This window comes from Xylocopa sonorina, chromosome 6 (genome assembly GCF_050948175.1).
Source record: "Xylocopa sonorina isolate GNS202 chromosome 6, iyXylSono1_principal, whole genome shotgun sequence".
NCBI lineage: Eukaryota > Metazoa > Arthropoda > Insecta > Hymenoptera > Apidae > Xylocopa > Xylocopa sonorina.
This window is the reverse complement of record NC_135198.1, coordinates 7,806,221-7,833,966: the sequence shown is the minus strand read 5'-3', so window position 1 is coordinate 7,833,966 and position 27,746 is coordinate 7,806,221. Positions and strand designations below refer to the sequence as shown.

Sequence of the window (27,746 nt, the reverse complement as noted above, 5' to 3'; positions counted from 1 at the left end):
CACGTCCGCGTAAGCAAGAATGCTCGAAATGAAACGGGCAACATTTACGTACGATTAAAAGGCTGAGCATGAAATGCGTGTTCCCGTTGAATTATTTCGCGAGGAAGCTTTCACGCGGAAACGATCGTTTTTAAAGGGCGCGCGTAGAAAATAAATCCAGCCGTAGTAATAACCGTCAAAGATTCGAAAATAACGAGGAACAGTAATAATTTCTTTTAATACACTTTGCCAAGCCTTCAAATGTCAAGATGCATAAAAAACTGTAGGATGCATGTTGTATAAAAAGTCTTACCGGCTATATTTATACGCGACAGACCTTTGCCTTCAATTATTATACGCGAATAATTCGCGCCTTTGCCCGTGCGTATTATATGTCGCTCGTCAAATGAATACAACTGGAACGCGTAATGAAACTCGTAGGAAGCATAATTAGTACACTTCTTGCTGTGTTACGTCGCCCGTGAATACAATCGCGAGGCATTTGATTTGACGTACATGCATGTAGAAATCGAATAACGATCGCTTGTAAATTTTCCCGTTTGACAACGCGTTAAACAAGGAAATTAACCGTTTCGAGACGAGGCGTACCGACGCTCGCCTTGTTTCTTTTTTAGCAAACTTGATTAAATTAGTTATCAGATAAAAAACGAACGGATGATTCACGGTTAAAAATAGATTTTTTAAATTTCTTGACACATTTATTGCGACGAGAGGGACCTGACCGTGACGAAGTTAAACGTGTGTAAGTGAAGTACGTAACCAGGATAGAGACAGGGAAAAAAACCGTACGTAGCAGGAAGTAAGAGGAATAAAAAAGAAATTATAATAAATGGTTTACTTAATTGTCTTCACTCACGGAACGTGTTCTATGATAACTCAACGGAATGATTTGCAGCTGTTACCGCGATAGAGGCAACTGTCGTATTCGGAAATTCTTCGCTAATTAACTCACAATTCACTCGCTAATCTTTTTTCTTCTGAATTCGATTTCCATCGATTACATGAATAGAATGACATTTGTCAGACAGCATTCGATTAATGATATTTAACCCATTAGCTAATAGGTTCCTGCGAGGTCAGAGTTCCGAGATTTCCTTCGATAAAGCTTGTCAATGCGGTTAAGCGAAATTAGCATGCTGTGCTTTCAATGCGAGGAAATTTTTTTCAAGCCTACAAAATAATTACAGGCGAATGAAGATAATGTGATAAATCAAACGTAAATATGTTTAAATAATTATGCATTCCAGAAACATTTCCGCCGGTAATTTTGTGTCAAATGTAATAATTTTTTATTTCACATCGTACGCGAATCAATGTGTCTCAAAATAATTGCACAACTGATTCACACGCGATGACTCATCCGTACAAGCTTGCAAACAGACATATACAGAATACACCTGTTTTATAATGTCGGCTCATCTATTTAAGAGAAAAGAAAGGGAGCGATAGCGTTACACTCGAATAAAATATTATCCGCGAATAATTAATCTGACCCTGACGGAAAATAAAGCTACGCGCGATAAAGATAGTTGGAAAGGATGAGTCAGTATTTAAAATTATTACTTTTATCTACGCTTCGAACAATACTTGTCCAAGTCTGCCAAGTGAGAAGCACGAGGTCGATATTTCGCACCGTGCGTCGCACGTTTTCCCAGTTCTATCGCATTGTGCGTCAATCGGAATCGCGCTTCACAATTTTTGCTAATTACGTAAATCAAATGACGCAGGTTTCTAGTTCTAACTACCGCTCGGTTGGAGTTGGCCCACGTCGGATGACTCAAAATACAAGGATCCCATTCATGCCGCGCGCGTCAATAATCGATCGATTGGGCCATAAAACGCTTACGTTATCACTGAGAACGTTATCGCGATGATCGACCACGTACTACTTCGTCGAATTTCGATCATCGTGTCGTTCGTCGAACATACCTGCGTATTTAGCGAATGTTTCTTTATTTTCTCCTTTGATCTTTGGACAGTTCTACTTAAAAATTCAGAATCCACGTCACGATAGGATTTCAGGATATTTGAGTCAGGTCTTACGCAAAAGTCCACGCGAATGCGCAACTTGTCCGTAAAATGTTTCGAACTAGCTTTCTGTTCCAGTTTCTAACTTCGGATGCTCGCTGCGTGGACACGATTCGTTTAAAAAGTAATTTTTCTAATAATTTTGTACGACATTTTCAGTTATCTCTGTTGACGCACATTGTCGCATTCGAAAGTTTCAAGAAGTTCTTTCCACGTCACTCTTTTTCAACCATAACTTTGTCTACGAATAAAATCGTACATCATTTGCAGGCCAGCACTCATTCTTCGTCAAAACATACTTCAACGCGCCACCATCATCGCCACTTTTTTATTAAAATATTTTGGAATTGTAACTTCAGCACATTAAAATACAACTTCCGCTATTCCCGCCGCCCAGACTCTTCTGGTTTTAATCATTTCTCTTTTACCACAGTCACCCAGGAAATCATAAAATATAAATATTTTTTTTTTCCGAACGTTTCCAAGAATACATCACACACAGCAGTATTCCGGCGGATATAAATTTATCTCAACATTTAATTCCTACGATGCGAAGTGAAATATTTATTTAGCACTGTAAACAGGGTTGGGCCTTTTGTAACGCGATATAACAACGATAATTCGAATAAACATTTGTGAAAATAAATACGATTGTTCGCGGAGGAGGAAAAGGAAAAATAAAAAAAAAAAAAGAAAGAAAGAAAGAAAGAAAAGCGTGTAGCGTGGAAAAATACACAAATTGTAAAACCTGCGAAATGTACGTATGGTGCAGCGCATCGGAGGGGCGGAAAGGATAACCCGTTTAGAATTTTATTCTTTCGGTCGTGCTTATGAAAATATGCATAATTTGCATAAAACGGACGAGGTGTAATAATAGCAGGTTACACGAAACGGAAACAATATCGTCGCCAACCAGCCAGTTTTTGATCCGCCGTTTCTAATTTCACCCCGGCCGGGATTTTATCCGAAATACCCCGTCGAGACGCGATTGTGACATAAGTTTGGATAAAGCGGCGACCGAAATAAATCGCGAGTCCCCGCGTGTTCTGACAAGAGAAGAAGAAGAAGAGAGACTGGTACACGGTACACGGTGGATGGCGTAGGCGTGAGAACCGAGCACGTGCGAATATTTCGAATATCGAAATTTGAATCAGAACGCTCAAGACCTCGCAGTATCCTGGAAATTTCGCGAGAACCTGCAGGAGCCATCCAAGCTCCGCGAGGCATTCGCCTGCTCGAGCTGCAACCGTTCGCATACATAGAAATTCTTTTTCGAACACCTTCGCCGCTGATGAAACGAAACACGGATTAATCTAAGGTATAGAATGTTGGCAAGTTTTTTTCACAAATTGCGAAGGCACAAGAACGACCATTCTTAGATATACGACGACTCGACATCCATTTAAATAATTGCTCGCGGATTATTTTCCTAGAAGAGCGCTATGTTTCCTTCGTTTTTCCACCGACCCTCGCGGTTTCCGCGAGTGAACGTACGACGAAAAAAAGAGCGGCGTTCTAAAAAAGAGAGGAGGTTTTGTGAAATAGGGGATTTCGCTACGGTTATTTCCAGCTCTTCTTTGGAATCTTTCATAAATTACACCATACCACGTATCTAACAGCCGAAAGAATGCACGACAGGCGAGAGGCGGGAGATAAAAATTGAAGGTACTGTATTTTTAAACCGCGTCCTCCCATAAATCAATCATTGTTCCGATGAATCATCATTTCGAGCGTCCTGTAACACCTCAAAAATTAATTTCCTGCAGCCATAATTTATACGCCTCGATCCATCACCACGCCGCAACAAATAGCCCAAGTTTTAAAACAAGTACAATAAATAGAAAATTGCACTTCGCCTCCAAGGATAATGAATTCCCTACCAAGGATAATTCGAGGACAATGAATTTAATCTTTAACCCCTGACAACGAATTTTTCTCCATGTTTGCTACCATTTTAATCTCCAGTTTCTGCACCTTTTACTCGGTAAGCTTGAAAAACCAAGCTGCAAAATTGTACTCCCCCGATATTAATTAAAACAGAATACGAAATCTGTTAGGCAACGCCGTTTTCATTAATTATAATTACAGTTTAAATTGTCTCTTTACTATTAATTACCGTTTATCGGTTTTATCTTGAATTTAATAATAATAACGAGGATGTATAACGTTAATTTCTAACTCGATTACTCTTGCACGATTTTAAATGATTATCCATCATCTTTAATATCTACATTGCAAATGAACACATCCAATTTGCATATCTTACATCAAAACACTGAGCAAAAACACTTCAGCGGACTCATTTTGCAAATAACACACTCCTACTCTCGCTTGCATGTATTTATCATAATTTACATTATGTCACGTGAAAAAAAGGGTAGTTCCAGCAACTTCATTCCTCGTTGGAATTACTCCCAAACGCTCATCGTTCCAACGTACGAGCGGAGCGAGAGGGGAATCAGGAGCGTTCCGTTTTCGACAAAAAACAGCTGCGAAAATCCGTCTAGCGAGTATGCATTATTTAATAGCAAGAGGCTATATTGCGAATACGTGGATGCCCACGCGCGAACACGTACAATCTCCGTCACGTGTACCTTCGGATAGAAATTCCACCGAAATCGCGTGGTCTACGATAGAGCAAAAGCTGCCAGGAAATCGTGCTTCAAAGCTAAAAACGTTAATTCGTCACATCGAACCGGCACGAATATCGTAACGCGCAATTGCACACCAAGAAATCACCGGTGACCACGCGAAAACGTTGCCAAGCCGTAATCGATAACGGAAGGGATTAAGTTCGTATCATCGATCCGCACCGTCGTATTTTCGTCCCACCGACTTAATCTTTATATCGTATTTAACGTAAAGACACGAATGCGGTACGCGAGATACAGATATTCTAAACTTAGGCCAAGCATCTAAAACTGGTTGCTGCGATAACTAACGAGGAAAACAATGGAGAGAAGACAGCGTCGAAGTACGTAAGCAAAACGGAGCAACGGGTGGAGGGACGGTGACGACAATTTCGGTTCAAGGGTGAGTCTACTACGGCTATGTAGTAAAAGCATAGGATGGGGCCATTGATTGCGCGAGGGGAAGAATTTGGAAAGTTTAAAGGTCGCGTGGCTAAGACCAACGCTTGAATAAACTGATATTTCTCTAAGGATTACCCCGCCTTGCTACCATACGTTACCCCTTACGGAAAAATAAATTTCCCCCACGATCGCGGGTATCACAGCCAAGGTGCTCTCGTCCGTGACAGTCTGCGCTTGTGTCTCGCCGGTCTCTTTTCTCCTCCATCAAGGTCCGCGGCTTCGGCTCCGTGGATCCGGCATTATTTTCTGTTTGCTCCCGCGGGAACCGCCGCGTGACCCCTCTCCCTGTTATTTCAGGTTGATTCGAGAGTTCTATTTGCAGATGGCCAACGAGGAGGAACGTGCCGGTGGTATTTCGTAAATCTCGCCCGTTTAACCGTATCGGGCGACTCCTCGAGGGCCGAGGTGACGGCGGCGGCTGCGTCTTCTTACGTTGACGCGATAAACCGCGCTTCAAAGGAGAGCCGGGGGGATCTGGTGGGGCCTGGGATTGACGTCATTCGATGACGTCAAACAGGAACGTGCCGAAAGCGCCCTGGAACCACGTCCACGACGAGACGACCAACGAACATCCTGGCCAACGCGACCAACCGAGGATGCCCTCTGCCCGTGGAACGCTCCGGGGAAATATCCCATTTATGGTATGGAAGTTCTTCGAACCGTTCCTCGGAAACCCTGCGGACCCTCGGTTGGGTAGGACCGCCATTTGCACGGTCGACTCCGAATCGTGCTCGTGCACTTTTTACACCTTTCCATTATCTTGCTGGTACGGGCTTTTCCTTCTTTTTTTCTCTCTTTTTTATTACTCCGCTAAAATCTCGAGCTCTTCCATTATTTTTATAACAATCCAGATCTAGCAGTTGAAAATATTGTATCTGCAGTTTTTGTATCTCGATGAAATCTGTTTCTTCGATGGTACGTACCACGAATCTTTTATGCCGCTGGGCTCTGGTTCGGGTGTGAAACTGGTTTTAAATTAGGAAGGAGATCGGATGTGAAAAGCGAATGTTTTACGATTCTCGAGGACTTTAAGGCTTCCCAAGGTTTGCCAGCCCGTGTGACAGTATTGGAGATAAGAAACTTGCACAATGCCTATTAAGTTTGTCGATTAAACGTAACGTGGTTTCCCAAGGTCCGTCGTCAAGTCGAGTACCACTGGCGAGTTACATATTTATATGTTCACAGAAGTATACGAACTATTTATACGAGCTTTTACTTCGGACGAATTAACATTCGAAACTTTTCTCGATTGCTCTTCGAGTTGTACGAAATTTAGACAATCATATTAGATTGAAGGCCAAGAGCAAAGGTCCCTGCGAACACTCGAAATGCTTGTACGTACGTACTAGACTTCAAACTGAAGTCACAACTTACGTCACAAATTGCCTCGAGTACCCATCAACTTCGGTACAATTGCGAACTATACGAAGATAATATTTAGCCTCTGATTGATCAAACGAGAACTCATTATCAATCAAATCTTGCCTGCCCGTTTCCTTTCAGTTTCCTCGCCACTGCTCGTCTTCCACTTGACATCGATTTTCAGAGAAAAACAAGCTGTTCTTCATCCATAAAAGGAACATTTCTAGCTCGCTCTAACGCAAGTCCAATTAGCGAACACAACGCACGTACTTTGTACGGCATTTTCAGTCCCCTAACTATTATCAAACACAAGGAAAAGGCAAAGAAATGCAGGTAGAATTGTTGAAACGGTGGACTGGTTCGCAGCCAGCCACTGTTGCCTGACTGTTTCTAGGAAAACCGTAATAGTTCCCCGTTTATTGTGATGTAAACGAGCGAAGTGGGAATTTGATTTGCACAAGAATGGAAAGTGTGATTGTGACAAGCTGACAAAAGCAACAAGTTGTAAAAAGGATAGAAAGTCGAGCGGTTAAGGCCGAGGGAAAAAGCGAAACGTCTCGTTGCGAAAGATTTGTTTACTGCGATAAAGTAAGTAGATGAGGAAACTCTGCTGGAGCGATAGACGAGTGGCAAAAACGATAAATAATTGTTTTCCTGTCGTATACGCATGTCATCGTTGCTATTTTTGAAGAATATAAATTTACATTTCGTCCGACTAATCGATTTGATAGAATCAAATTTTATCGATCTAATAAACGACAAGCATAGATATAGATTATAAGCTTCCCGGATATTCGAATTCTTCTTCCATTTTCTAGTTTTAAGAGAGTTTAAATAGCTGAGTTACTATTGGCAATCAAAGTTGGTTATTCGAGGCCGTATGGTTGTTCGTTCTATCAAAAATAGCTTGTTCCAATCGAATGAATCCAAAAACTAACTTATTCGAGCCGCGTCCCGTTTGTTACAGATGTTTAGTCTCAAGAAATGTTTTCCATTCCAGTATTAAAATCGCGTCCGTAAATTCCAAACAAACTCGACGCTCGTTTGAACTCTTTATATGGTGCATTTCATTCGCCGCGCAACTCAATCTGCCCGCAATAACATTCTCGATCGATCGGATATTAAAACAGACCAATGTTCCAATTATAGCTCCGATTGTGTAAAAAATATTCGCTCGCGGGGAGGCGAGACGAAACGAGCGGAAACGTGGAGTAGTAAGGAAGCACGTGATCTCAAAGCAACCCCTCGTCGTTCAACCCTCTTACGGTCTCCGGCATTCTCCAAGTTCGACATTGTTCGAATACGCGCACGAGAACCCGCGTGGCTCGATAAAATAAACGCGCACGGGGAGAAAAGTCAAAACTATACGATTATTTAAGATTATTTTAAGAAATCATTTTTATGAGCCACGCGAAACGTGCACATGACCCGCTATTTTAAACTCGCGACGCGCAAACTTCGGAGGCACGCAGACTAACCCCAGGTCCGGGTTGTTTTCCCTCTTAACCCTCTGTAAACGGGATTTTGTTTGCCCACCGGGTCGAAGATAATACCTGACTGTACTTTCTCGCTCTGATCGAAACGTCGAAAGCTAACGATTACCATAAAAAATAGACTCATTTCATGCCAGTGATACAGCGATAAAGTACTGCAGTTTTCATCGCAAGTGAATTGAGAAAAAGAATGGAACTTTAAGGATATAAATGTTGAACGAAGAAAATAAACGTCTCGAGAACACGTGGGACTTTGAAACATGCTCTTACCCTTACCAACGCTGCGCTATTTCACGCGCGCGTCAGTTTAAGACCAATCTTTGTAATCCTATTATCCTGATCCTATTACTAGATTTTCTAATAATGCTAACAGCTTATGTGGTGGCTTATCGTTCGTTTTCTACCGTTCAATCGTGCCGTGCTGTTCTTCCGGTTGCATATCTCGGCTCTCTGGTAAATAATAGAAGAGGAGAGTAAAGGATGTTCGAGGTAAAGGAAAATTCCTAAAACTACCCCCTCTTGGGTTAATTACATTACTGTTCTATCGAATGCACGCATCAACTTTGCACATTTTAACATGTTTTCCTCTATGCATGTGGAAGTTGCACGTGTCGTTCTGATAGACAAACATGCCACGATGTAGCGACAATGGGAAACGAAGCCAAGGGCCGTCGTTACAACTTCCTTCCGCGAACGTCATGAACTTTGAACGAGGGCCGAGCGCATCACGGACACGGTCTTCGGCTGTTTTAATTATGACGCACTTCGGGCATATTACGCCAACCCGTCCGTCCGTGGCATGATGCCGAAAATACGTCGATGAAAGACGCGCGATGACGCTCGCGAAAGCCAGGTCGGCCCCAGAACCGGATTACAGCCCGTGTAACCCGAATAAATCGCGCGGACGCATTTCTCGCTCGATTGTACGTATGCAAATGCGTCGTTGATTCTGATCTCTCGTAATTGTAAGGCAAAAAAAAAACGGGAGAAGGGGGAAAATTAACGAGAGAGGTGGAGCGGGAAAAAAGAAGCAGCGCGTCATGTTCCTCGTGCGCCTTTCGATATGTTATCAATATGTAGATTCGCGGCGATGCGACCGCGTACGAATAAATTCAATTTCTGCGACGAAAAAGCGATATCGCCGGGCTGGCGCCGAGCGTCAGGTGAATATGAATTCTCCTTTATTTTTAATTTTATATCGCCGACTGGATATTTCAGGAATTAAATGTACACACGTTTCGACTATGAATACGTGCTTACATACACCGACAATGATAATCGGTGGGGACTACAAATTCTATTCTGCTTCAGCGTTTACTCGTGCACGTGATGGAACTAATTAATGTTAATTTTATTTCGCGCCGAATTAGAAATTGAAACTGTGATTCGATTCAGCGAACCGGACTTCCATGAATATGCGAAGCTAAACTAACTAAATTAATAGAAATAAAGCTGGACGATTAAATTTTCTATTATGCATGACTACAATTCTGGGTAGGAATTAAGTAGCGGTGAAAAAAGTGATGAAAAAGAATGAAAAAAAATTTGTTTTCACACTACTACCTAAGTGGTAATTAAACTTGTATTATTCACAATATTAATTCACGTAATCATAAATTAATGTTTCCAGTATATTCATCCTGATATATCATAAACTACAATTACCCTTACCACATTAATAACACACAAGCATGTCAGAATTAAAAAGACCAGACGAAACAAAAATTATCTAAATAACAGAGCCCATTGTGCAAGTCATGGTACCTGTGTGCTTATCAACTGGAAATAATTACTACCAGCAAAGGCAGCCGCGAATGCGTCGGATTCTTCTCGCCAGACTAATGTTGCACGTCTCGAGACCGTGAAACGGGATGGAATTTATTCGGATTTATTTTTATCCGTACAAAAAATAGGTAACACACGCGTATGCTTCGGCGAAACGATCATTTAGATGAAAAAGAAATTTGTACGATTTTATTGAATAGAAACCTGCCCATAAATGACACCAGAAATTGTTCCTCGTCGTTTCTACCCTATTACCCGGCGTCGTCCGTTACTGCCCGTCGTTCGAAGGAGATTTTTACCTATCAACTTGATTGTAGGCGTATCATAACCGGCTGGGAATTATACACGACCGATTCGTTTGAATTATTACAAACGTAATAACGCTGGTAAATGTGGAGCATCCCGAGACGGACGTACGCTACCGCGCATGTAACTTTATAGTCGTAACGTTATTAAAACACATCCCTATGCGGGAAGTCTCTCGTGTAACCTTTACCTAACACGCGATAAATACGTTATATCGGCGTTCATGAATATTTCATTTTATACCGCGGTACTACCGATTACAAGTGTACATATATTGGACACTCGGCAAAAAAGACAATGAATTCAAAGAAAAAAAAAAAAGAGGAGAAACCGCGTCGGTCGCACGCGCGCGTAATGATAAATGCATAAATAGTCGTGTTGTATAGTTTATCGCGAACGCATCCGGCTTGCTCTATGCACACGAAAAAGGTGAACAGTTTTTTAAAGCCTCCGACGGGATGATGGATAAAATTTACGACACGGAGCCTTTGTTATCAGAGCAGAATGTTAAAATTGTTATTTCTCTGTTCTATTTCAAGTTAACCGGTTAAGTGTACGTTTTAAGATTCAAAATATTGAAATGAAACTATTTTTGGAGCACGATCTTTTTTTTGGCATTGAACTTGGTCGATAAAATAGCACGAAGAAAGCAATAAAAGTTTAAGTAGGTACTATAGGTTGTTCCCTATGAATTTCAGATCAGTAATACTCACGTAATGCCAATTTGTGACGTGGACGCTCAAGGTTAAAAATAGTTTACTATTTCCTATCACGATTCGAATCTGTACGCTTTGTTGTTTATGAATAATTTCGCAAGTAACAAGTTATCTATTTATATTACAGGAAATAAATGCGCGAAGAGGAAACCTTTCTTTTCTCTCGCTCATAAATATCCATAGAGGTAGTTGGAGGATGGTAAGCAAGGTACTCACGATGTTATCAAGACACTCGTCATTTTGTAAGTAGTACATTATCGGCAAATCGATGAAGCACTGTACGATCAGCAAATTCTTGTCCTTCGTTTTAATATTTGACCAGTTTCGATAAGAAGCAGCGAAAAGGAGTAATCGCAGAATGCGTTCCGTGACCTACCGCAACAAACGAGATGCGTGCCGATCGAACGCACGCTATTGGTTACTTTTTATCTTTTTTTCTGACCAAGATGGCTACCATTTAAATATTTCCATTCACCTTCTCTCTTTCCCTCGCCCGCGAGGAGGAGCGTTCGATCTCGATACAATTCACGAAACACGTAGCTGGCAGGCTTGTTAAAAAGTGCTTACGGTAGAAAACCCTGGTTTGACGTCAATTCTGCAAGAGAAGAAAAAAAAAAACAAACGTACCAGTATTGACCAGAATTAATTATCTGCGATTGATGACGAACGATCGTCGATTCACTCTCGAGAAAGAAGTTATCTGCACCGATAACGCGAATAAAAAAATAATAGAACATAATTTATATAATCATCTCTGGGAAACGGTGTATTTCCGAGCCGCGGCGGGACGTATACAAAATGGAATCGCGTCGACGAGTTCGTGATCGCGCATGAAATTTCCTTGAAACCGTATCAAAGATGCCTGTATCGAAAACCAACGATGCCATCACGAACGTCGACTAACCCGTAGTTCCCGTTTTCTTAGCACAGCGATCTCTAATACGGAATCTCGTTAAAACAATGGATCGAATTGTGTCGGCGGCGCGTACGTAATCGTCTTGGCCGGCGCGCGGTCATTTGTCAACGAAAAATATCCTCGAACCGGAGCGAAACGATTACGAAAAAGAGAAAGAGAGACAGAGAATAAGAAGAATAAGTCAGCAGCTAATCGACCACGTGGTCGCATACGAGCTATTTACCTTGCAATTACACCCAGAAACAATTAACGATGAGACGATAGTAGCACGTACGTTGACGTCAATTGTCGAAGATAACGCGCGCGCGCGTGTGCACGCGTTTCGTAACAGAGTGGTAGTGCGGGAATCTGGTTGGTCGTGGAGGGGAAACGACGCGAGGGTGAAGGTGGTGGTAGTGTTCGCTAAGAATGGCTGGGATGTAGACAAGGGGTCGGAGAGGGTGGCGGTGGAGAGGTGGGGAGAGGTACGGGGCCGGCGACTCTGGCATAGCAGGGGGGTAGCAACATGGCTGTCGGTCAGTCGGTATCGAACCGTCACGTTACGCGAAGCTCCTACGACTCCCGTCGTAGGAACGCCGCCGCTTCTCAACGAGATTTCGGAATCTCGTGAACGCGAAGGACGACTTCTTACCGATGGCATCGGCTCTTCGATATTACGTACCCGTCGAGGTCGTCAACGCCAGCGCGTATCTCTCCCTTCAGAAACGATTCTACCGGTTCGGGACGTGTTGTACCCGGTAATTCAGACCAGGATCAAGTGTAAGTAGCCGAGTACTTGAACGCCTCGACCAGCGTCCGATCTGTGCACCTTGGTTCGTCGTGCTCGCGGATGGAACCGTCGTACGCCGATATTCCGAACGAGCACGTCCTCTCCTCGCATCCGCGTTCCTTTTTCTCTCTTTTATCATCTTTCTTATCGAGGACTATCGACGGGTATCGATCCTGGACCCGTCGATAGGCAAGAGGTCGTTGTCGATCCGTGACGTCAGTCGAGAATACCTATTGTACTTGTTGCAGGAAGCTTTTACACTTTTGTGAGAAAGATTCTTCAGCAAGGTCTTCCCCGGCTTTTTACATGAATATTTTCTGCCTGGAATTATCGATGTCCCTCTCGACTTGCTGTGCTGCGCGTACAAACGCGTGAACGGTTCCAGTTGAGAATATCCCTCTCGGTTCGCGAGTCGTAATAAAACTCCTCTCTTTATCTCTTGCTGGTCGTTGTATACATGTACGACGGGGATTGCGCGTATTATGTATTGCTCGGAAGAGGCATAACAACGTCATAGTCTTAACGAATCCTTCGAAGTAAAATCGGACTGTTTGGAAAGATTAAGCCGTAATAGTTACTACGAAGTACCTTTCTTTTTCGTTTACAGAAATTTCGAGTAATTGTACAGTACACCTTCAAGGAAAACAATCATTTGGAATTACTTGTTGATATACAAATTTTTTAACAAAAATGGACTCCGGAGTGGGACAAGGGAAGAAGCAGATTCGTGTAGGATTTTATGACATTGAAGGCACCATTGGTAAAGGGAATTTTGCAGTGGTAAAATTAGCTAGACATCGTATTACCAAGACAGAGGTAAATAACATTTTTGCTTTATTATATATTTATTATTTGTTAAGACATATGCTTCGATCTCACAGTGTAGATCGCATTCCCAATATTTGTTTAGTTAAACTGTGAACACTTGTTTTTAGGTGGCTATTAAAATAATCGATAAAACACAATTGGACCCTACCAATCTTGAAAAAGTCTACAGAGAGGTAGAGATAATGAAGCAATTAGAACATCCACACATTGTCAAATTATATCAAGTAATGGAAACAAAAAATATGATATACATGGTACGTTTCAATAATTCTTTTAAGGGATATTCGCTTGAATCTGATGCCCTTAAAGACTTTCAAGCGAATATTCAGTAAAGAAATCAAAAGAATTTGAGAGATAATAGAATTTTTATGTCTGTACCAGGTGTGCGAATATGCAAGTAAAGGTGAAATATTTGACTATATTGCACGATATGGAAGAATGGGAGAACCCAGAGCTCGTGCAACATTTGCTCAAATACTTTCCGCGGTCGAATACTGCCATGCGACGGGCGTAGCGCATCGTGATCTCAAAGCTGAAAATTTACTCTTAGATGCTCAGATGAATGTTAAGATTGCCGACTTCGGCTTTAGTAATAGATTTTCGCCTGGCGAGAGACTGAGTACATGGTGTGGTAGCCCTCCTTACGCAGCGCCAGAAGTATTTAGAGGGAAACATTATGCTGGCCCTGAAATTGATGTGTGGGTAAGCAGTTTATCGATATCCACGTTACATGTAATATTTCGGAAGAATTTCATTTAATAACGGTATAACGAAATATGGTTCTTTCATATTGCAGAGTTTAGGTGTTGTACTATACGTATTAGTATGTGGAGCACTGCCCTTTGATGGATCAACCCTTCAGTCTTTAAGAGATCGTGTTTTGAGTGGGAAATTTAGGATTCCATACTTTATGAGTACAGGTATGTTTTATAACTTGTGACTCTTTTTAGGAATTGAGAAAATATTCACTTTAAAGTCATTTGAAGGAACCTTAACTTTATTACAGATTGTGAAAGCTTAATACGTAAAATGTTAGTTCTGGAACCTGCAAGGAGATATACCATTCCACAAATAAAGAGACATCGCTGGATGGCTGGATCTGCAGATACTGTTTGTTCAATGATTATAACAAGATCATCATCAGCATCAATCCAAGAACCAAATGAACAGATACTTAGACTTATGCATAGTTTAGGCATAGACATTACACGAACTAGAGAGGTATGTTTTGATATATATATATATATATATATATATATATATATATATATATATATATATATATATATATATATATATATATATATATATATATATATATATATATATGTGTATAATAATATTATAATTGAAGATAATTTATAATTAATAAATAAAATTTATCATTTCCAGTCATTAAGAAATAGTAGCTACGATCATCATGCTGCTATTTACTTCTTATTATTGGAAAGGCTGAAACAACACCGCGTCGGCGGCACAGCAAATAATTCCTGCTGGCCAAGTGTTACGAGAACAAAAGATGACAAATTCAAGTCAAGGTATATCTACTTAACTATTAACATTTTTCAAAATTTGATCATTCTTATATTTATAAACTGTTACTTATGAAATATCGTCTTACACTTGACTTCCAATCCTGCCCGTCAATAAAATTTTTCAAGAATCAAATGTTAATTACATAATTTTTATTTACAGCGATAGCTTAGTGGGACGTTGATCTTTATGGTGACGCATGTATTGAGGATTTTGTCAGGACAGGTTGGATTGGAAGCGCTTTGCTGTCACTTTATTTTTGGTAATTCTTTCATTTTATTTCATTGCTTTTCTTTTATTTTCAGTTGTGATTTTGTTTTATCACACCGAATGTATATACTTGTTTTATTTCTACATCACCATATATAATTTTTATTACGTTATAATTCATTAAATCACGTTCATGGTTTTATGTGCTTCTACGTATTTTGGTACAAATAAAATTTATGCAGCAAGTAGGGAAGAAAGGAGCGTAATGAAAATGTTTTCACAATTGAAAGTCACCCATCTGTCACCAAAAAAATTTTTGTCAACCGATAAAAAGAATATCGTGTCTAAATCTGCATTACCTATCTGTTTTCAGAACAAGAGAGGACGCGACTCGAGGAGGGAAAAGATTTAGTTCAACTAGTTCTTCAACTGACGAGGGATGCTGTAGCGCGGAAGGCGATTTAGAAGAAGGCCCAAGCGGCGATGAATTGAGAGAAGCTCAAATAAAACTCGAGGAACACAGACTAGGCCTAGATCACGATATCAGTCAACGAATTGACAGTCAGATAGTCAATCGAAGATTAAGTGATTACCAACAGCATTTTGATACCCCTCTTATGGATTCTATTGATCCTCCTAGTCGGACGACATTGTTTATCGCGGGTGGTAGTGGTAGTTCATCATCCGAGCTTTTCGAATCTAGTTTTGACTCTGGTTGCCCACCAGATTACACAGGGGCAAATTCGTTCACGAGCAGCTTACCCTCTTGCACGCCTCCACCGCCTATGAGTCCATCACCGATAACCGGTAGAATATCGAGAGTATCTCAAGGACGTAGAGCTTCTGATGGTGGACCCAGATTATTATTTTGCCAACAAGGTGGCGGAGACAGGCCAACCAAACAGCGAAGTATTCAAGGTATTAAAACACGAACGAGATATTTTATTCTTTTCTTCTACGTATGTGGTATCACAGTTATGATTGGTAATTCTAATTCTAATATCTCTAATGCTGTCCATCTTTATCTTCATATCTTTTAGATTATACACAACCTTAAATGGTTAGCTCCGACGCTCTATTATAGTTATACAGTTACAAGTGTTTCGCAAGGTTTTGATTAGTTTATTCTGGTTTAATTTTACAGATTCCGGTAAAGCTAGAGGCCATTTAGATCTTGTTCACTTGAGACCACCGTCTACCCCGCCAGAGAATCAAGGCCAATTTAAAATCCGTGGCGACTCCAGTACACAATTACAGCTGCTGGTGCAACAACGTATGTTGCAGCAGAAACGAAACTTATACCATAGACACAGAGGCGGAGGTAGCCCAACTCCGTTGCCAGTGTCGGCGAGTACAGCGAGTAGACGCGTTGACCACGTACCGAGACAGGACAGTTATAAGCTAGCTCAAAGAACACAGATCTTGCCACCTTTATCTCAGGGACACGTTGATAGAGACTTTGATAGAGAAAGAAAACGAGATGAGGAAAGATGGAAAAGTCTACCATCTCGACTAGCAGCAGATTGTCAGTTAGCGGAAAGGACACTGCTGTGGAGCCAACAGGTAATTCTATAAATAGAAACTTAAAAACAAAAAAAAAACAAATCGTTTGGGTTGAACTGCCTAATAAAAAAAGTTATCAGGCCGGGATAAAAGAACGCAAAATAACTCGTTGGTATCTGTCCAACGATCAATGACGTCATTGTTCTTTCGGTACAAATTTAAATCGTGCCAAAATTGCGTACCCTATATTCGAACTCAAACATTATAGAGAGTATTATATTACTTGTTCCTTTCACGATGTGAACATTGTTGCGACCGTGTATCATGCTCGCAACGATGAACCGATGTAAATATTATTAGTATTGTTTATGATATTAGCGATTTAGACGTTACTTGTGATACGAGAGCACAATTATTTGTGTTAGATGCAAATAAACAATTATTTTTCTTTAATTTGGCAATTTATTGTTCACTCTGATTTGCCTTACTTCGTGCATGTACCAACCCTTAATTGAACATCAATGTACAGTTAACAAAAGTACGATTGGTATACTGCTCGTATGGAATCACTGCATTTGTACTATCGACACTTGCCCGGGAAAAGAGGAAGGATAAGGTTTTATTTTGATAACTGTGCAGAACAATGTTAAATAGTTACTTTATTTGCCTGTTAAGTACACACTTACTTGAATACAATAACATAACATATGCACCGGTACATGATTCAACAACCATGCAACTCAAAAGAATTATCAACTGATATTAGCACAACTGCGACCGACGAACCCTCAAAACGATACAGCGTTAAACACCCAAACATTAAATGCTTGGAAAATGCATATAGTTTGTAGCACCTTACCCCTTATTTGGCTTCCTAGATTTTATTTCTTAACGTTTCGTAAGAAAGCATTGAACGCAAAAATGTTATATGCAAAATGTAAATAATTTAAAGAAGCAAATACATATATACGTATATCAGGTGGGCCTCAGTGGTGGAGCATCATATTTGCCACCTGGCAGTGTAGGTGGCTTCTTATGGCCCACTGGAAGCAACCCTCACTCGACCATCTTCGAAAACGTTGGGGATCCAATGGAATGAACATCTACCCTGTTGTCTACTTTTAGCGTTGGAGATTTTGAGTCTGAAAGACTAGACTAGAGATACACCAATTACAATAAGCAGTATTGCCTTCCTAGTCTTTCCATATCAGTATTTTTATTTATACAATTATGTATTTTATTATATCTATTTTCTAAGTATCCAAGGGGGAAGTGTTGTATAAGATTTCTTTGTAGAACCGTTTCCTCCGCGATACTCTAGCTTTCATACGCAAAATCTTTAATTAAACGGAAGGTACATATTACTAAATGCCAAAGATTCGTTCTAATTCAGTAATTCGTTTCTTCTCCGATATCTATGCCTTAAACATCATACTTTATCACAACATATCTTTATACATTCTCGCATACTTCACTCATGGAATAATTACATATATCATGTATACATATGTACAATGAGATATTGACATTGTTGAGAATCTTTGTTATCTAGTAGCATGTACGTCTGCCTTATTATCTGGCTGATTTTATCAGTCAAATATCCAATTATATCATAGACTGATAATTAACAAGAGAAAACACCAACCGAGTTTATATTCATGAGCGAGTGGCATATGTCTTGCTTGACAATGGCTATGTTTAATTGGAAGTACCACCAGTGTATACGCGTGCATATTTCAGTGATAATTAACGAAGAATGCTTTTGACGTGCTTCCCGAATTTCAATAAATTATCTTACGGTAATGGCAATCTATTATCTCTCGACATGCCTATTTCTTTCATGATATTTTAATTTAATATGACCATTGAATATTACGCTGAACTCTCGACCTGTACTTCGCAATTAATTTATGAATTTTATAACTTCCATACGAGGCGAACGAGTTGACTGAAATATCTAGTCGAGAATAAAATTTAGGAAACGAAGTAAGAAAAATCGGTGCTCAGATGAAAAATAAAATACGCGTATGTTGTAATGTAAGATAAAGACACGATAATCTTCGCTCGGCAAGGAAGCTCGAAATAAAGTTTATTTAGATCTAAGCGCAAGCATTATGCCACTTATGCTTTTCTATGCAATTCATTGAAGAGTGGAGTTAACAAGTGAAGGAAACCAAGCGTTAAAGTTTTTTGTTATACGTTTTTATTGATAACTATTCTAATAATGTTGTACAAAACTAGGTGTTTTGTCATTCCACTCTTCACTATGATCGTTATAGCGAGTTAAGAAATAATAAAAACAATAAATAGCGATAAATAGTAGCTGCTATTTAAACAAAACAAAAATGAAAAAGTGCTGCATTCTGTAAAGATGTTTAAATAAAATTGTTATATACATGATATTGAACAAAGGTAATGTCTGCTTACATTTTCGATTATACGTTTTGTATACATTATCATTTTCTATAAAAAGAAAAGAAAAAATGTACAAGTTATATCAATAGTCATTGTTAATACATCTTGCATAAACAGTAGTACAAAGTTATCATTTCACTTGGAACGAAAGCTAAGTAGTTCTGTTTCACAAACTTCTCTATAATTGTTATCGAGTGGACAGGGAAGGAATCAATAATAACTTAAACACGTTTGTACATTTTTGATACGAATACAGCACTTTTTAAAGCAAATATTATATTAGATTCTGGTAGTCTAGTCAGTAGAAAGCAATACCGGCCGCGCACAACTGACAACGACTTTAATATTCAAATTTTCCGCCATTTTTTACCCGAAAAAACAATCAAACATCGCTCAAAAAGTCTTTTGATAAGTAAAAAAAAATAGCTATTAAGTTAGCATAATCATGCGAGATCTTGTCCTGGCATATATTATTCTCGAAAAGACATTCCCTGAAACAGTTCGCAAAGGAACTAAGGAATTGAGAATCAGTTTTCGGGCACTGCTACGTATTTCCATCCATGTCTTTTTTGGAATGACAGAGATTTGAAATTGCATGAAGTAGACATTCATAAAATGTGTTCTGTTCATTTATTTCATCGAGAAAGTAATATTGAATTTTCCATCATTTTTACTAATTAGCAGTAAACATTTTCCCAAGAAATAAACAAGAAGTAAAGACATAAAATTATTATTTGGCGATATAATGTCCAACACGTACAAGTACTTTGTGAAGTAATTATTTACTGTCGTTCAACGTTATGAAATATTGTATAGTAATGTAATAACATGGCGAAAGCCAGTCAAAGACAATGGAAGATGTTCCGTTTAAAGTTAAAAATCCGCTTTTATATATATATTTGCAATAAATTAAAAATTTTTTACTAAATTAACATATGATTTTTCTTTAATTTACTTACGACGGTAAATAATTACTATTTATAAGTTACAGGACTTTCAACAGGTGTATACATTGTGCGTACGAGCATATTGAATAAAACATGCAAACTATAAGGTTAAAGTTATTTTATTTGAAGATAAATTTCAAAAAATCTGCAAATATTTATAGTAACAGATCTCTTTCTTTCAATGTTCCTATTTTTTTTCTAAAATGTGCGACTCTGCTTGAAGTTCATTTTCAGTTACTTCGAAAATATCAGTACCAGTTTTATCTGCCGCAGCTCTAGCTTCTTTGGCTGTCATTTTTTCATACTTGGTAGGATTTAATGGTTCGCCGTTTGGACCTAATTGGCCCTGTTTATAGTCTCTCGTGATTTTATCAGCATAAACTAAATCGAACAAATCTTTGGCCGTATATTCACGTTGCCCAACATCAGTAACTCTATAGGAAACGTATGGTTTTAAGTGGAAGTCCTTCAAGGAAGGAACAATGAGTTCCGGTATCATTTCCGGTATTTCAACCCAATGATTGTCCACCCATTTCCCTGTTGGCTTTACTCCTCTCGCTGGAAATATATATTAACTGTTGCACTAATTCAGTAAAAAATATCTATGCGTGCGTGAGAAATGAAAAAATACATACTGTCAATGGGTATATCGTAATTCGGGTTTTTACTTCGTTCCAGTTTATATGCACGACTGCCCCGTTTGTTGTAAAGTTGTATCATTCGAAAATTACGTTTACCACGACATATCGACGACGTCGAAATTTGTCGACTTATAACCATACACGTAGATGCCATTGTTTTATACCTTTCATTCAAACAAACACTGTGAATTGTTGGAGAGCAATTTGAAATTAAAGGGAAACCTTAAAGGTTACTTCGTGTACTCACAAAATTGTTTCAGGTTATGGTTAGCTGTGCGCTACAAAAAGCACAAGTGTTTATGTTTGATTTAAGTTATACTTCCCTGGGTCACTTTAAAACATTGTAATGTAATTTAAGCGAATAGTAGAGTTCTATTAAATGAATTGTATGTACTGATATTTAATCGACACTCCACGTTTATTATTATTTGTTATTGTTTCAAGTGCGTATCGCATGAACCACTTAAAATCGCATTCTCTCGCAGACAGCAAATCTAAACATTTTTAATCGATGACTTAGATCTGTTTACATAAAAGAAACTGTACCTACCTTGTAGAATACTGAATAAGGTCGATCGCGTAAAGAAATAGAATAGTAGACGTTACTTTTTTAAGTTAAACAAATATTCAGTCAATTTTTTATCGAACTAGTACAATTATTGTGTGTATAATTACTTTTTAAATGTGCCATTGTAAGTTTCTGAAATATAAGCAAGTATACTATATTTGATAAAGTTTTATTTGTCTCACAATATTGTATCTAATTTTTTAAACAATAAACTCGAAAAAATACGGGAAAAAGAGATAATGACTACGAGCGTATCGCACACAGAAAAGGAATTAGATTTAAGTAATGCTGGCAGAGGTGTTTGGCTTGTGAAAGTACCAAAATACATAGCGAATAAATGGGAGAAAGCACCTGGAAATATAGAAGTTGGCAAATTAAAAATAACTAAGTAGGTTTACAACTGGTAGGTTATTCCAATGTTACCATATTTTCAAAATATTTTATTAATATATATACATTTTTAGAAATCCTGGACAAAAAGCAGAGGTATCCCTAAGACTGTCGGAAGCTGTCCTAGCCTTGAAGGAACCGGGAGAGGAAGAAATTCCAAAACAGCACAGATTAGATGTCACAACAGTAACGAAACAAATGCTAGGAGTATTCTCACATGTTACACGTAAGTCTCGTTACTACAAACATATTTTACATAATGTTAACATTGACAAGAGGTTATTAAATGTTGCAGCATCAAGTAGCTCAGATTCTATAGTTCCTGAAACTGAAAAGCTTTATATGGAAGGTAGAATTGTACAAAAATTAGAATGTCGTCCATATGGTAAGAATTTTATTCTACAAAACCTCCTTGCAGAATAAACTGTAACTTGTGCATCTATTTGTTTTTATATGTTCCAGCTGATAACTGTTACATGAAATTGAAATTACAAAGTATTAAAAGGGCATCTGTTCCGCAAAGACAAGTTCAACAATTAGATAGGGTAGTTCAAAATTTCAAACCTGTTTCTGACCATAAGCACAATGTAAGTACAGCATATTATTATAGTGTTTATATATTATTTTATGTACTTAATAGGTGTTAAATAAATGCATTTAATTTTTTTACAGATCGAGTATGCAGAGAAGAAGAAGGCAGAGGGCAAGAAAATGAGGGATGATAAAGATGCAGTATTGGATATGCTATTCGCTGCATTTGAGAAACATCAATATTATAACATAAAAGATCTCGTGAAGATTACAAAGCAACCTATTGTAAGTCACCTTTTTCTTATATCTATATAGCTGCATCTTTTCTTTGTGTTTGTTAACAGATATACAATTTTTTATTTCATACTTATAAGTAAATATATTTAATCAAAGATAATAACTTTACATATGTATACATGTATATTTTTATCTTATTAGGTATATTTAAAGGAAATATTAAATGAAGTTTGCAATTATAACTTAAAAAACCCTCACAGAAATATGTGGGAATTGAAACCAGAATATAGGCATTACAAAGAAGAAGAAAAGCCTGAAGCCAGTCAAAAGAAAGCTGACGAATCGGATGATGATTAAAATTAATCGAATTTGTACATATATATTATACATATTTTTCTCCTTTGCTGTGCTTTTCACTTATTTAAAATAGATTTATACAAATGTTGTATATGAAAACTTATTATGACTTAAATCAATTTCTTTTATATATATATTTATACAGGGTAATTTACTACTCGTGTGATAAATTTTTACGGCCGACACTACACCGAATCACCCTTTATATTACACATCTAGTGCCTTCCTGACTTCGTTTTCGCTTCTCTTTCTTTCTCTCTGCTACTGTCTCTCATCTTAATTACATAATTTTCGATTATTGATACTGATTAAATAAAGAAATTCCTTAATTTTCATTGAATGGAAAGAGTAAGGCAAATTATATCTCTCGCTTTGGTGGTAAGAGAGAGAAAGAAATATACGAAAGCTATAAGAAAGAGCGAGACAGCTGCTACCACCCTACTCTAGAACCCCTGGCGCCATCTCTGCAAAAAGTGCTCAAACTGGTCGCTCAGCATTATCAACAGCGAAGTGAACTACTGTAGCACTAGTGCCATCTCTTGGAGGGGTGCTGAAGCTAGGGTCGGTAATTAGTTCACTATTCTTTGCAAAGATGGCGCTAGTAGTTCTAAGTAGTTCACTTCGCTGTTGATAATGCTGAGCGACCAGTTTGAGCACTTTTTGCAGAGATGGCGCCAGGGGTTCTACAGTAGGGTCCGTAGCATCTGTCTCTCTCTTTCTTATAGCTTTCTAATATATCTTTCTCTCTCTTACCTCCACAGAGGGAAATATAAAATAAATTACGATAAAACTATTGAAATATACAAGAAAGTATAATGAAATTACTAAAGTATACAAGAAATTATGATGAAACTGTTGAAATATACATATTTGTTCGGTTTAAATTGATCTAAAGTAGTAATTTTTAGAGATACTTAAAGTAATATAGTGTATAATGATTGTGTAGAATTACTTTCACATTTATTTTCTGATATGTCTTCTGTAATTTATTGAACGTAGTCATACATGGATAGATTGCTGGTATCATGTCAATATCATCCTGTCATGTATTGTCCAGAATGATTACATGAATATACCGTTCAGAAGTAATTACAGAATCTTATTACATACAAATTAACGCAGTAAACAAGCAGAGGCAAAGAGAAGCGTATGTTCGATCGCATCAATGGCATTGTATAATACTTAAACAGGCTGATGTTACACTCTATCATTTTCTAAACTTCTATTTATGTATTCCACAGAATTGCTGATCCCGTATTCGTAATTAGTCACGAAATTTCGACGCGAAATCGTGCTCTGGAATCGATCAAGCGTGCCTTGGTAACGGGGAGCATCGCGATTCCTTTATTTCAGCGACGACGAGGGCGGAAGTAGTTGGACGCGCATAGCCGGCAGTTCCGGATGACTGCACTGTCAACCGCGGGTAAAACTAACCCCTGCGAATCGCGTTTTACGCCTCCACCGGTTACGTTTTATAATTAAATCCCGTGGCTCTCGTTCTCGTGGGTCGGCGGCAATCTGGCTGGCTGTCTGAAGCACTGGACGCGGCTATAATTGGAATGTCCACATGAAGCTTCTGAAGTTTTTGCTCCGCTACTTCCCGCCAGGTATGCCAATCGGGTGACGCCAGTTTCGATTGGGAATTAACGCGCGGGAACGTTGTGCTTCCTTTCAGTCCTGGACCTGTTTCAGGTCTCGCGTTGGAGTACACGCAAGGCGGAGACGTCAAGACGAAGATGATCGACCTTCTGGATCTGTCTGCAGAGTAATTAAACGTTATTTTGTTAGCAAGAAGGAAATGATTTTGTTTAAGTTATTCTTAGAGTTATCGTATGCTTTTTACACCTACGAATTTTTATAGTAGCACGCAGAAACTTTTCATCGCAGTTCTAATACACTGTACAATTGTAACGTTAGAAAATGACTGTAAATAATTGGTAAAAATAATTTGAGACAGAGAGAAACAGCAGGGTAACTGTTGCCAGTCACAGCTGGGCTTAAGCTAGTCGGATCATTTAAAAAAAAAATACTCGTGGGCGTATAATTACTTTGGCGGGAAGTAGACGGGCGAGTTGTACGTCTCGTTTTTCAGAACGGACATAAGAGCATTAGCGGAGAGCATAAAAGCGTCCGAGCCCGTAATAACCGAAAGTGTAATGGAGCAGTTAGTGGAGACCCTGGTGAAGCTGCAGGCCAAAGTTTGCGACGCGAACACGAAGCGGTACTACAAATACAAAACGTTGCAGACCCATCTTCTGCCCCTTACGAATATCGCGTTCGATAAATTAGGTAAAAGGTACTCTCGATTAAGATTCCTCGAGCACTGTTCGAAATTCAGTTTTACCCTTGGTCACCACCGCTATTATCGATCGAGTAATTCTGAAATAAATGGATCAATATTAGTCTTCTGTGATTCTTCATTCAGAAAGTACTTCAATGTATATTACAATTTAAATAATACACAATACCTCGAAGCGTGTCCATTTTATCGTTTCTTTCCGGGAACAGAAACGATATTTTTCTACAAAATTTTAGTTGATGGTAGTTCACGCCGGTTCCAGGCAGAAACAGTTTCCAAGCAACGTTTGTATCACCTTTTTCATCCTTAAGGCGAGCGGCACGAGGTTCTAAAGTTTGACCATCTATTCCAGAATTACTTTGTACACGTTCTGAAAAGTTTTGACAAAGAGAGTAGCGTCTTTATCACCTGGGATCGTAGAAATAAATTTTTAGCCAAGTTCCTTGCAAATTGCCAGTCGAAATTCTCTCGTCTCTTTTAAATCGTCAATTACACGCAACAATATCGATTCTCAAGTGATGAAGTAGCCAAGCCCGTAGTTCACGGAATCCATAAATATAAATTTCACAATTCTCATTTAGAAATTAAAAACCTGGTTCACAGTTATCTTTTTTATACGTTGAACCACGATTTCTACTAATTAATTATTCATTATCATAACATTTCACGCGTGCTATTTTTTTTTACAACAAACTGTCGAAAGTAAAGGAGAAACAAATTGTTCGAACAGGTGCCTGACAGGCAGCTACGACAGAACGTGTAAAGTTTGGGACATTGACAGTGGAGCGGAGCTTCTTACTCTCGAAGGCCATAAAAATGTGGTCTACACCGTGTCCTTCAACAACCCAGCATCGTGCGTCTCTTTTATTGCCCTTACGATTCGTTCGTATCGCTCTCGACCGGAAACGAGGATACAGTCTTTCTCATACACTCTTTACCGATCAAACGTCTCTATCAATTACTATAATCGCTTTCTGCATACACGTCTGCGAGTACTCGAACTGCTCTCGCGCGCGACAAACATTTTATTACGATTTTCCAAACGTTTATTCGCAAACACGTTGAGTGTATAAAAAATATTCCATAATTAATCGTGTTTGGCATAGATTTCTGTGCGTTAAGTATTTTTAAAAAGCAAACAACGATTATAGATCAATTATAGATCAACTTGCGTTTCTTACTCGCAGATAGACAATTTGAATTGTTCGAATTGCTCGAGAATTGTTACTGTTACTACGTTCACTTCTCAGAGACAAAATCGTAACTGGCTCCTTCGACAAAACCGCGAGGATCTGGTGCTCACGAACGGGTCATTGTTTGCTAACTATGTGGGGCCACAACGCTGAAGTGGTTGCCGCGAAATTCTCACCTAACCATACCAAAATCGCGACTGGCTCTTTGGACACGACATCGAAGCTTTTTCAGCTATCGACAGGTGCGCTTGTACCGCGTGTTCCTTTCAAGATGAGTAAACAATAAAAGCAAACGAAGCCAGTTAAATGTGAAAGGAGAAACGGTGACTTAAGAAGCGTTCGAAAGCCTCGAATTAATATGAAATGAATTCAACAGGGACGGAGTTGGGAACGCTGAGAGGACACACTGCAGAGATAATCGCATTGCACTTCAACAACGATGGAAATCAAGTAATAACTGGCTCCTTCGACGGCACTGTCAGCATCTGGGACGTGAGGACTTTCAGGTAACACTCGTTCACCAATCTTGCCTTAGACAATCCTAAAAGCATAAAAAAACAAGTGAAACACACGCGTTCGGTTAAAATGAAAGAATATAAATCGCCACCATCTGTGTTCCTAATTTCTCTCGAGTTTCACAGCCGCACAAGCGTGTTAATTGGCCATCGATCGGAGCTGTCGAATTGCGTCTACAATTTCGATTGCTCGCTGATTGCCTCCTCGTCGATGGACAAGACGGCCAAAGTCTGGGACACGAGGATGAACTCCTGCCTGGCCACTTTGCGCGGACACGACGACGAGGTCTTGGACTTGACCTTCGACAATAGCGGGAAAAAGTTGGCGACCGCCAGCAGCGACGCCACTGCTCGAGTTTGGGACGTTAGCGTCGATTTCCGGCAGCTGGCCTCGATGGAGGGCCATCGCGAGGAGGTCTCCAAAGGTGGTCTCGAAACGAACAGTTTTTTCTTCTTTTGTTACAAAAATTTTTCTTCTCTTAATTCATCCCAAATTTGCATCGAGATTTAACGTGGAAAATCGTTGCAGTCTGTTTCAGTCCAAACAGTCAACGCCTATTGACATCGTCTTTAGACAGAACGTCGAAATTATGGTCGTTAGAGAGTGGTTATTGTGTCCAGACGCTGGATGGCCACACGGACGACGTGTTCAATTGCGCTTTTTCGTACAATGGCGATACCATCGTCACAGCGAGCAAGGATAACACTTGCATGATCTGGAGATGACTCGATTGGTTCCAGCTCTGTTCCTAGCTTCTGCTCGTTGCTCTGTTCGTTGCCTACGTTGTGTACTTTTATATTATTTAAAAGTATTCTCTAGTTTCTCGAACAGACGTTCTTCAAAGGTTTTCTTTCTTATAAAATAAGAAAGTTTAGGAGAGTTGTTCGATGAAACGTTATTCGTCGGTTTTTATAACTTTAGAGTGAGAGTGATCAAGTTTGGTTCAGTCTCGAGGAATTATAATAATTAATTTACCGGGATACTTGATTGAACAATGCATAAAGACGTTCGTGTGATTAAAGACGTGTAATAAAATCTAATTAGGTGGAATTTGAACGATAGGAGGGTAATTTATAGGATCAATATAATACTCGTATTTAATCAGGTTTAT

The 27,746-nt window shown here is 39.1% G+C and overlaps 4 protein-coding genes across 9 annotated transcripts in view; 3 read left to right on the top strand and 1 right to left on the bottom strand.

Moving 5' to 3' along the window:
• The first annotated feature begins 12,180 nt into the window (after window positions 1–12,180).
• On the top strand, window positions 12,181–19,583 carry LOC143424611 (serine/threonine-protein kinase SIK1). Of its 3 annotated transcripts, none has more exons than XM_076896775.1 (10): window positions 12,181–12,457; window positions 13,075–13,283; window positions 13,403–13,549; window positions 13,677–13,997; window positions 14,092–14,215; window positions 14,302–14,516; window positions 14,688–14,833; window positions 15,412–15,956; window positions 16,183–16,601; window positions 17,521–19,583. In XM_076896775.1, exons 2-10 carry the CDS (start codon window positions 13,158–13,160, stop codon window positions 17,638–17,640), a joined length of 2,163 nt encoding a protein of 720 aa, XP_076752890.1. In that variant the 5' UTR covers window positions 12,181–12,457; window positions 13,075–13,157; the 3' UTR covers window positions 17,641–19,583. The 3 variants fall into 3 exon arrangements, with proteins under 3 accessions (XP_076752890.1, XP_076752889.1, XP_076752891.1); XM_076896774.1 differs by having other exon boundaries at window positions 12,181–12,469; window positions 13,085–13,283; XM_076896776.1 differs by lacking the exon at window positions 17,521–19,583 and having other exon boundaries at window positions 12,183–12,469; window positions 13,085–13,283; window positions 16,183–16,994.
• A 421-nt stretch (window positions 19,584–20,004) lies between these two features.
• Window positions 20,005–27,746, bottom strand: part of Mrpl41 (mitochondrial ribosomal protein L41) — a 186,772-nt gene continuing 179,030 nt past the window's right edge. For all 3 annotated transcript variants that reach the window (XM_076896809.1, XM_076896808.1, XM_076896807.1), the window contains exons 2-3: window positions 20,539–20,699; window positions 20,005–20,461 (exon numbers count right to left, since the gene is read on the bottom strand). In XM_076896809.1, the coding sequence (XP_076752924.1) occupies window positions 20,091–20,461; window positions 20,539–20,698 (531 nt within the window). In that variant the 5' untranslated portion in view covers window position 20,699 and the 3' untranslated portion in view covers window positions 20,005–20,090. The remainder of the gene's footprint in view (window positions 20,462–20,538; window positions 20,700–27,746) is intronic.
• Window positions 21,131–22,669, top strand: Tfiifbeta (transcription factor TFIIFbeta). 2 transcript variants are annotated; one of them, XM_076896264.1, is made up of 6 exons: window positions 21,136–21,500; window positions 21,577–21,728; window positions 21,798–21,887; window positions 21,965–22,089; window positions 22,175–22,318; window positions 22,472–22,668. In XM_076896264.1, exons 1-6 carry the CDS (start codon window positions 21,352–21,354, stop codon window positions 22,625–22,627), a joined length of 816 nt encoding a protein of 271 aa, XP_076752379.1. In that variant the 5' UTR covers window positions 21,136–21,351; the 3' UTR covers window positions 22,628–22,668. The 2 variants fall into 2 exon arrangements, with proteins under 2 accessions (XP_076752378.1, XP_076752379.1); XM_076896263.1 differs by having other exon boundaries at window positions 21,131–21,500; window positions 21,577–21,887; window positions 22,472–22,669.
• LOC143424881 (uncharacterized) lies at window positions 23,633–27,405 on the top strand. The gene is made up of 8 exons (XM_076897240.1): window positions 23,633–23,673; window positions 24,210–24,392; window positions 24,720–24,923; window positions 25,657–25,779; window positions 26,177–26,361; window positions 26,496–26,625; window positions 26,761–27,059; window positions 27,164–27,405. The coding sequence occupies exons 1-8, from the start codon at window positions 23,633–23,635 to the stop codon at window positions 27,358–27,360; spliced, it is 1,362 nt and encodes a 453-aa protein (XP_076753355.1). The 3' UTR covers window positions 27,361–27,405.

Bases quoted from the DNA above. Each gene is read 5' to 3' on its own strand.
- LOC143424611 (XM_076896775.1), top strand. From the start codon at position 13,158: ATGGACTCCGGAGTGGGACAAGGGAAGAAGCAGATTCGTGTAGGATTT. The intron at 13,550-13,676 runs GTACGTTTCAAT...TGTCTGTACCAG, and splicing joins CAAAAAATATGATATACATG to GTGTGCGAATATGCAAGTAA. The intron at 14,834-15,411 runs GTATATCTACTT...ATCTGTTTTCAG, and splicing joins GATGACAAATTCAAGTCAAG to AACAAGAGAGGACGCGACTC.
- Tfiifbeta (XM_076896263.1), top strand. From the start codon at position 21,352: ATGACTACGAGCGTATCGCACACAGAAAAGGAATTAGATTTAAGTAAT. The intron at 22,090-22,174 runs GTAAGTACAGCA...ATTTTTTTACAG, and splicing joins TTTCTGACCATAAGCACAAT to ATCGAGTATGCAGAGAAGAA. The intron at 22,319-22,471 runs GTAAGTCACCTT...TTATCTTATTAG, and splicing joins AGATTACAAAGCAACCTATT to GTATATTTAAAGGAAATATT.
- LOC143424881 (XM_076897240.1), top strand. From the start codon at position 23,633: ATGGATAGATTGCTGGTATCATGTCAATATCATCCTGTCAT. The intron at 23,674-24,209 runs GTATTGTCCAGA...AAGCTTCTGAAG, and splicing joins TGTCAATATCATCCTGTCAT to TTTTTGCTCCGCTACTTCCC. The intron at 25,780-26,176 runs GTGCGTCTCTTT...TTCACTTCTCAG, and splicing joins TCCTTCAACAACCCAGCATC to AGACAAAATCGTAACTGGCT.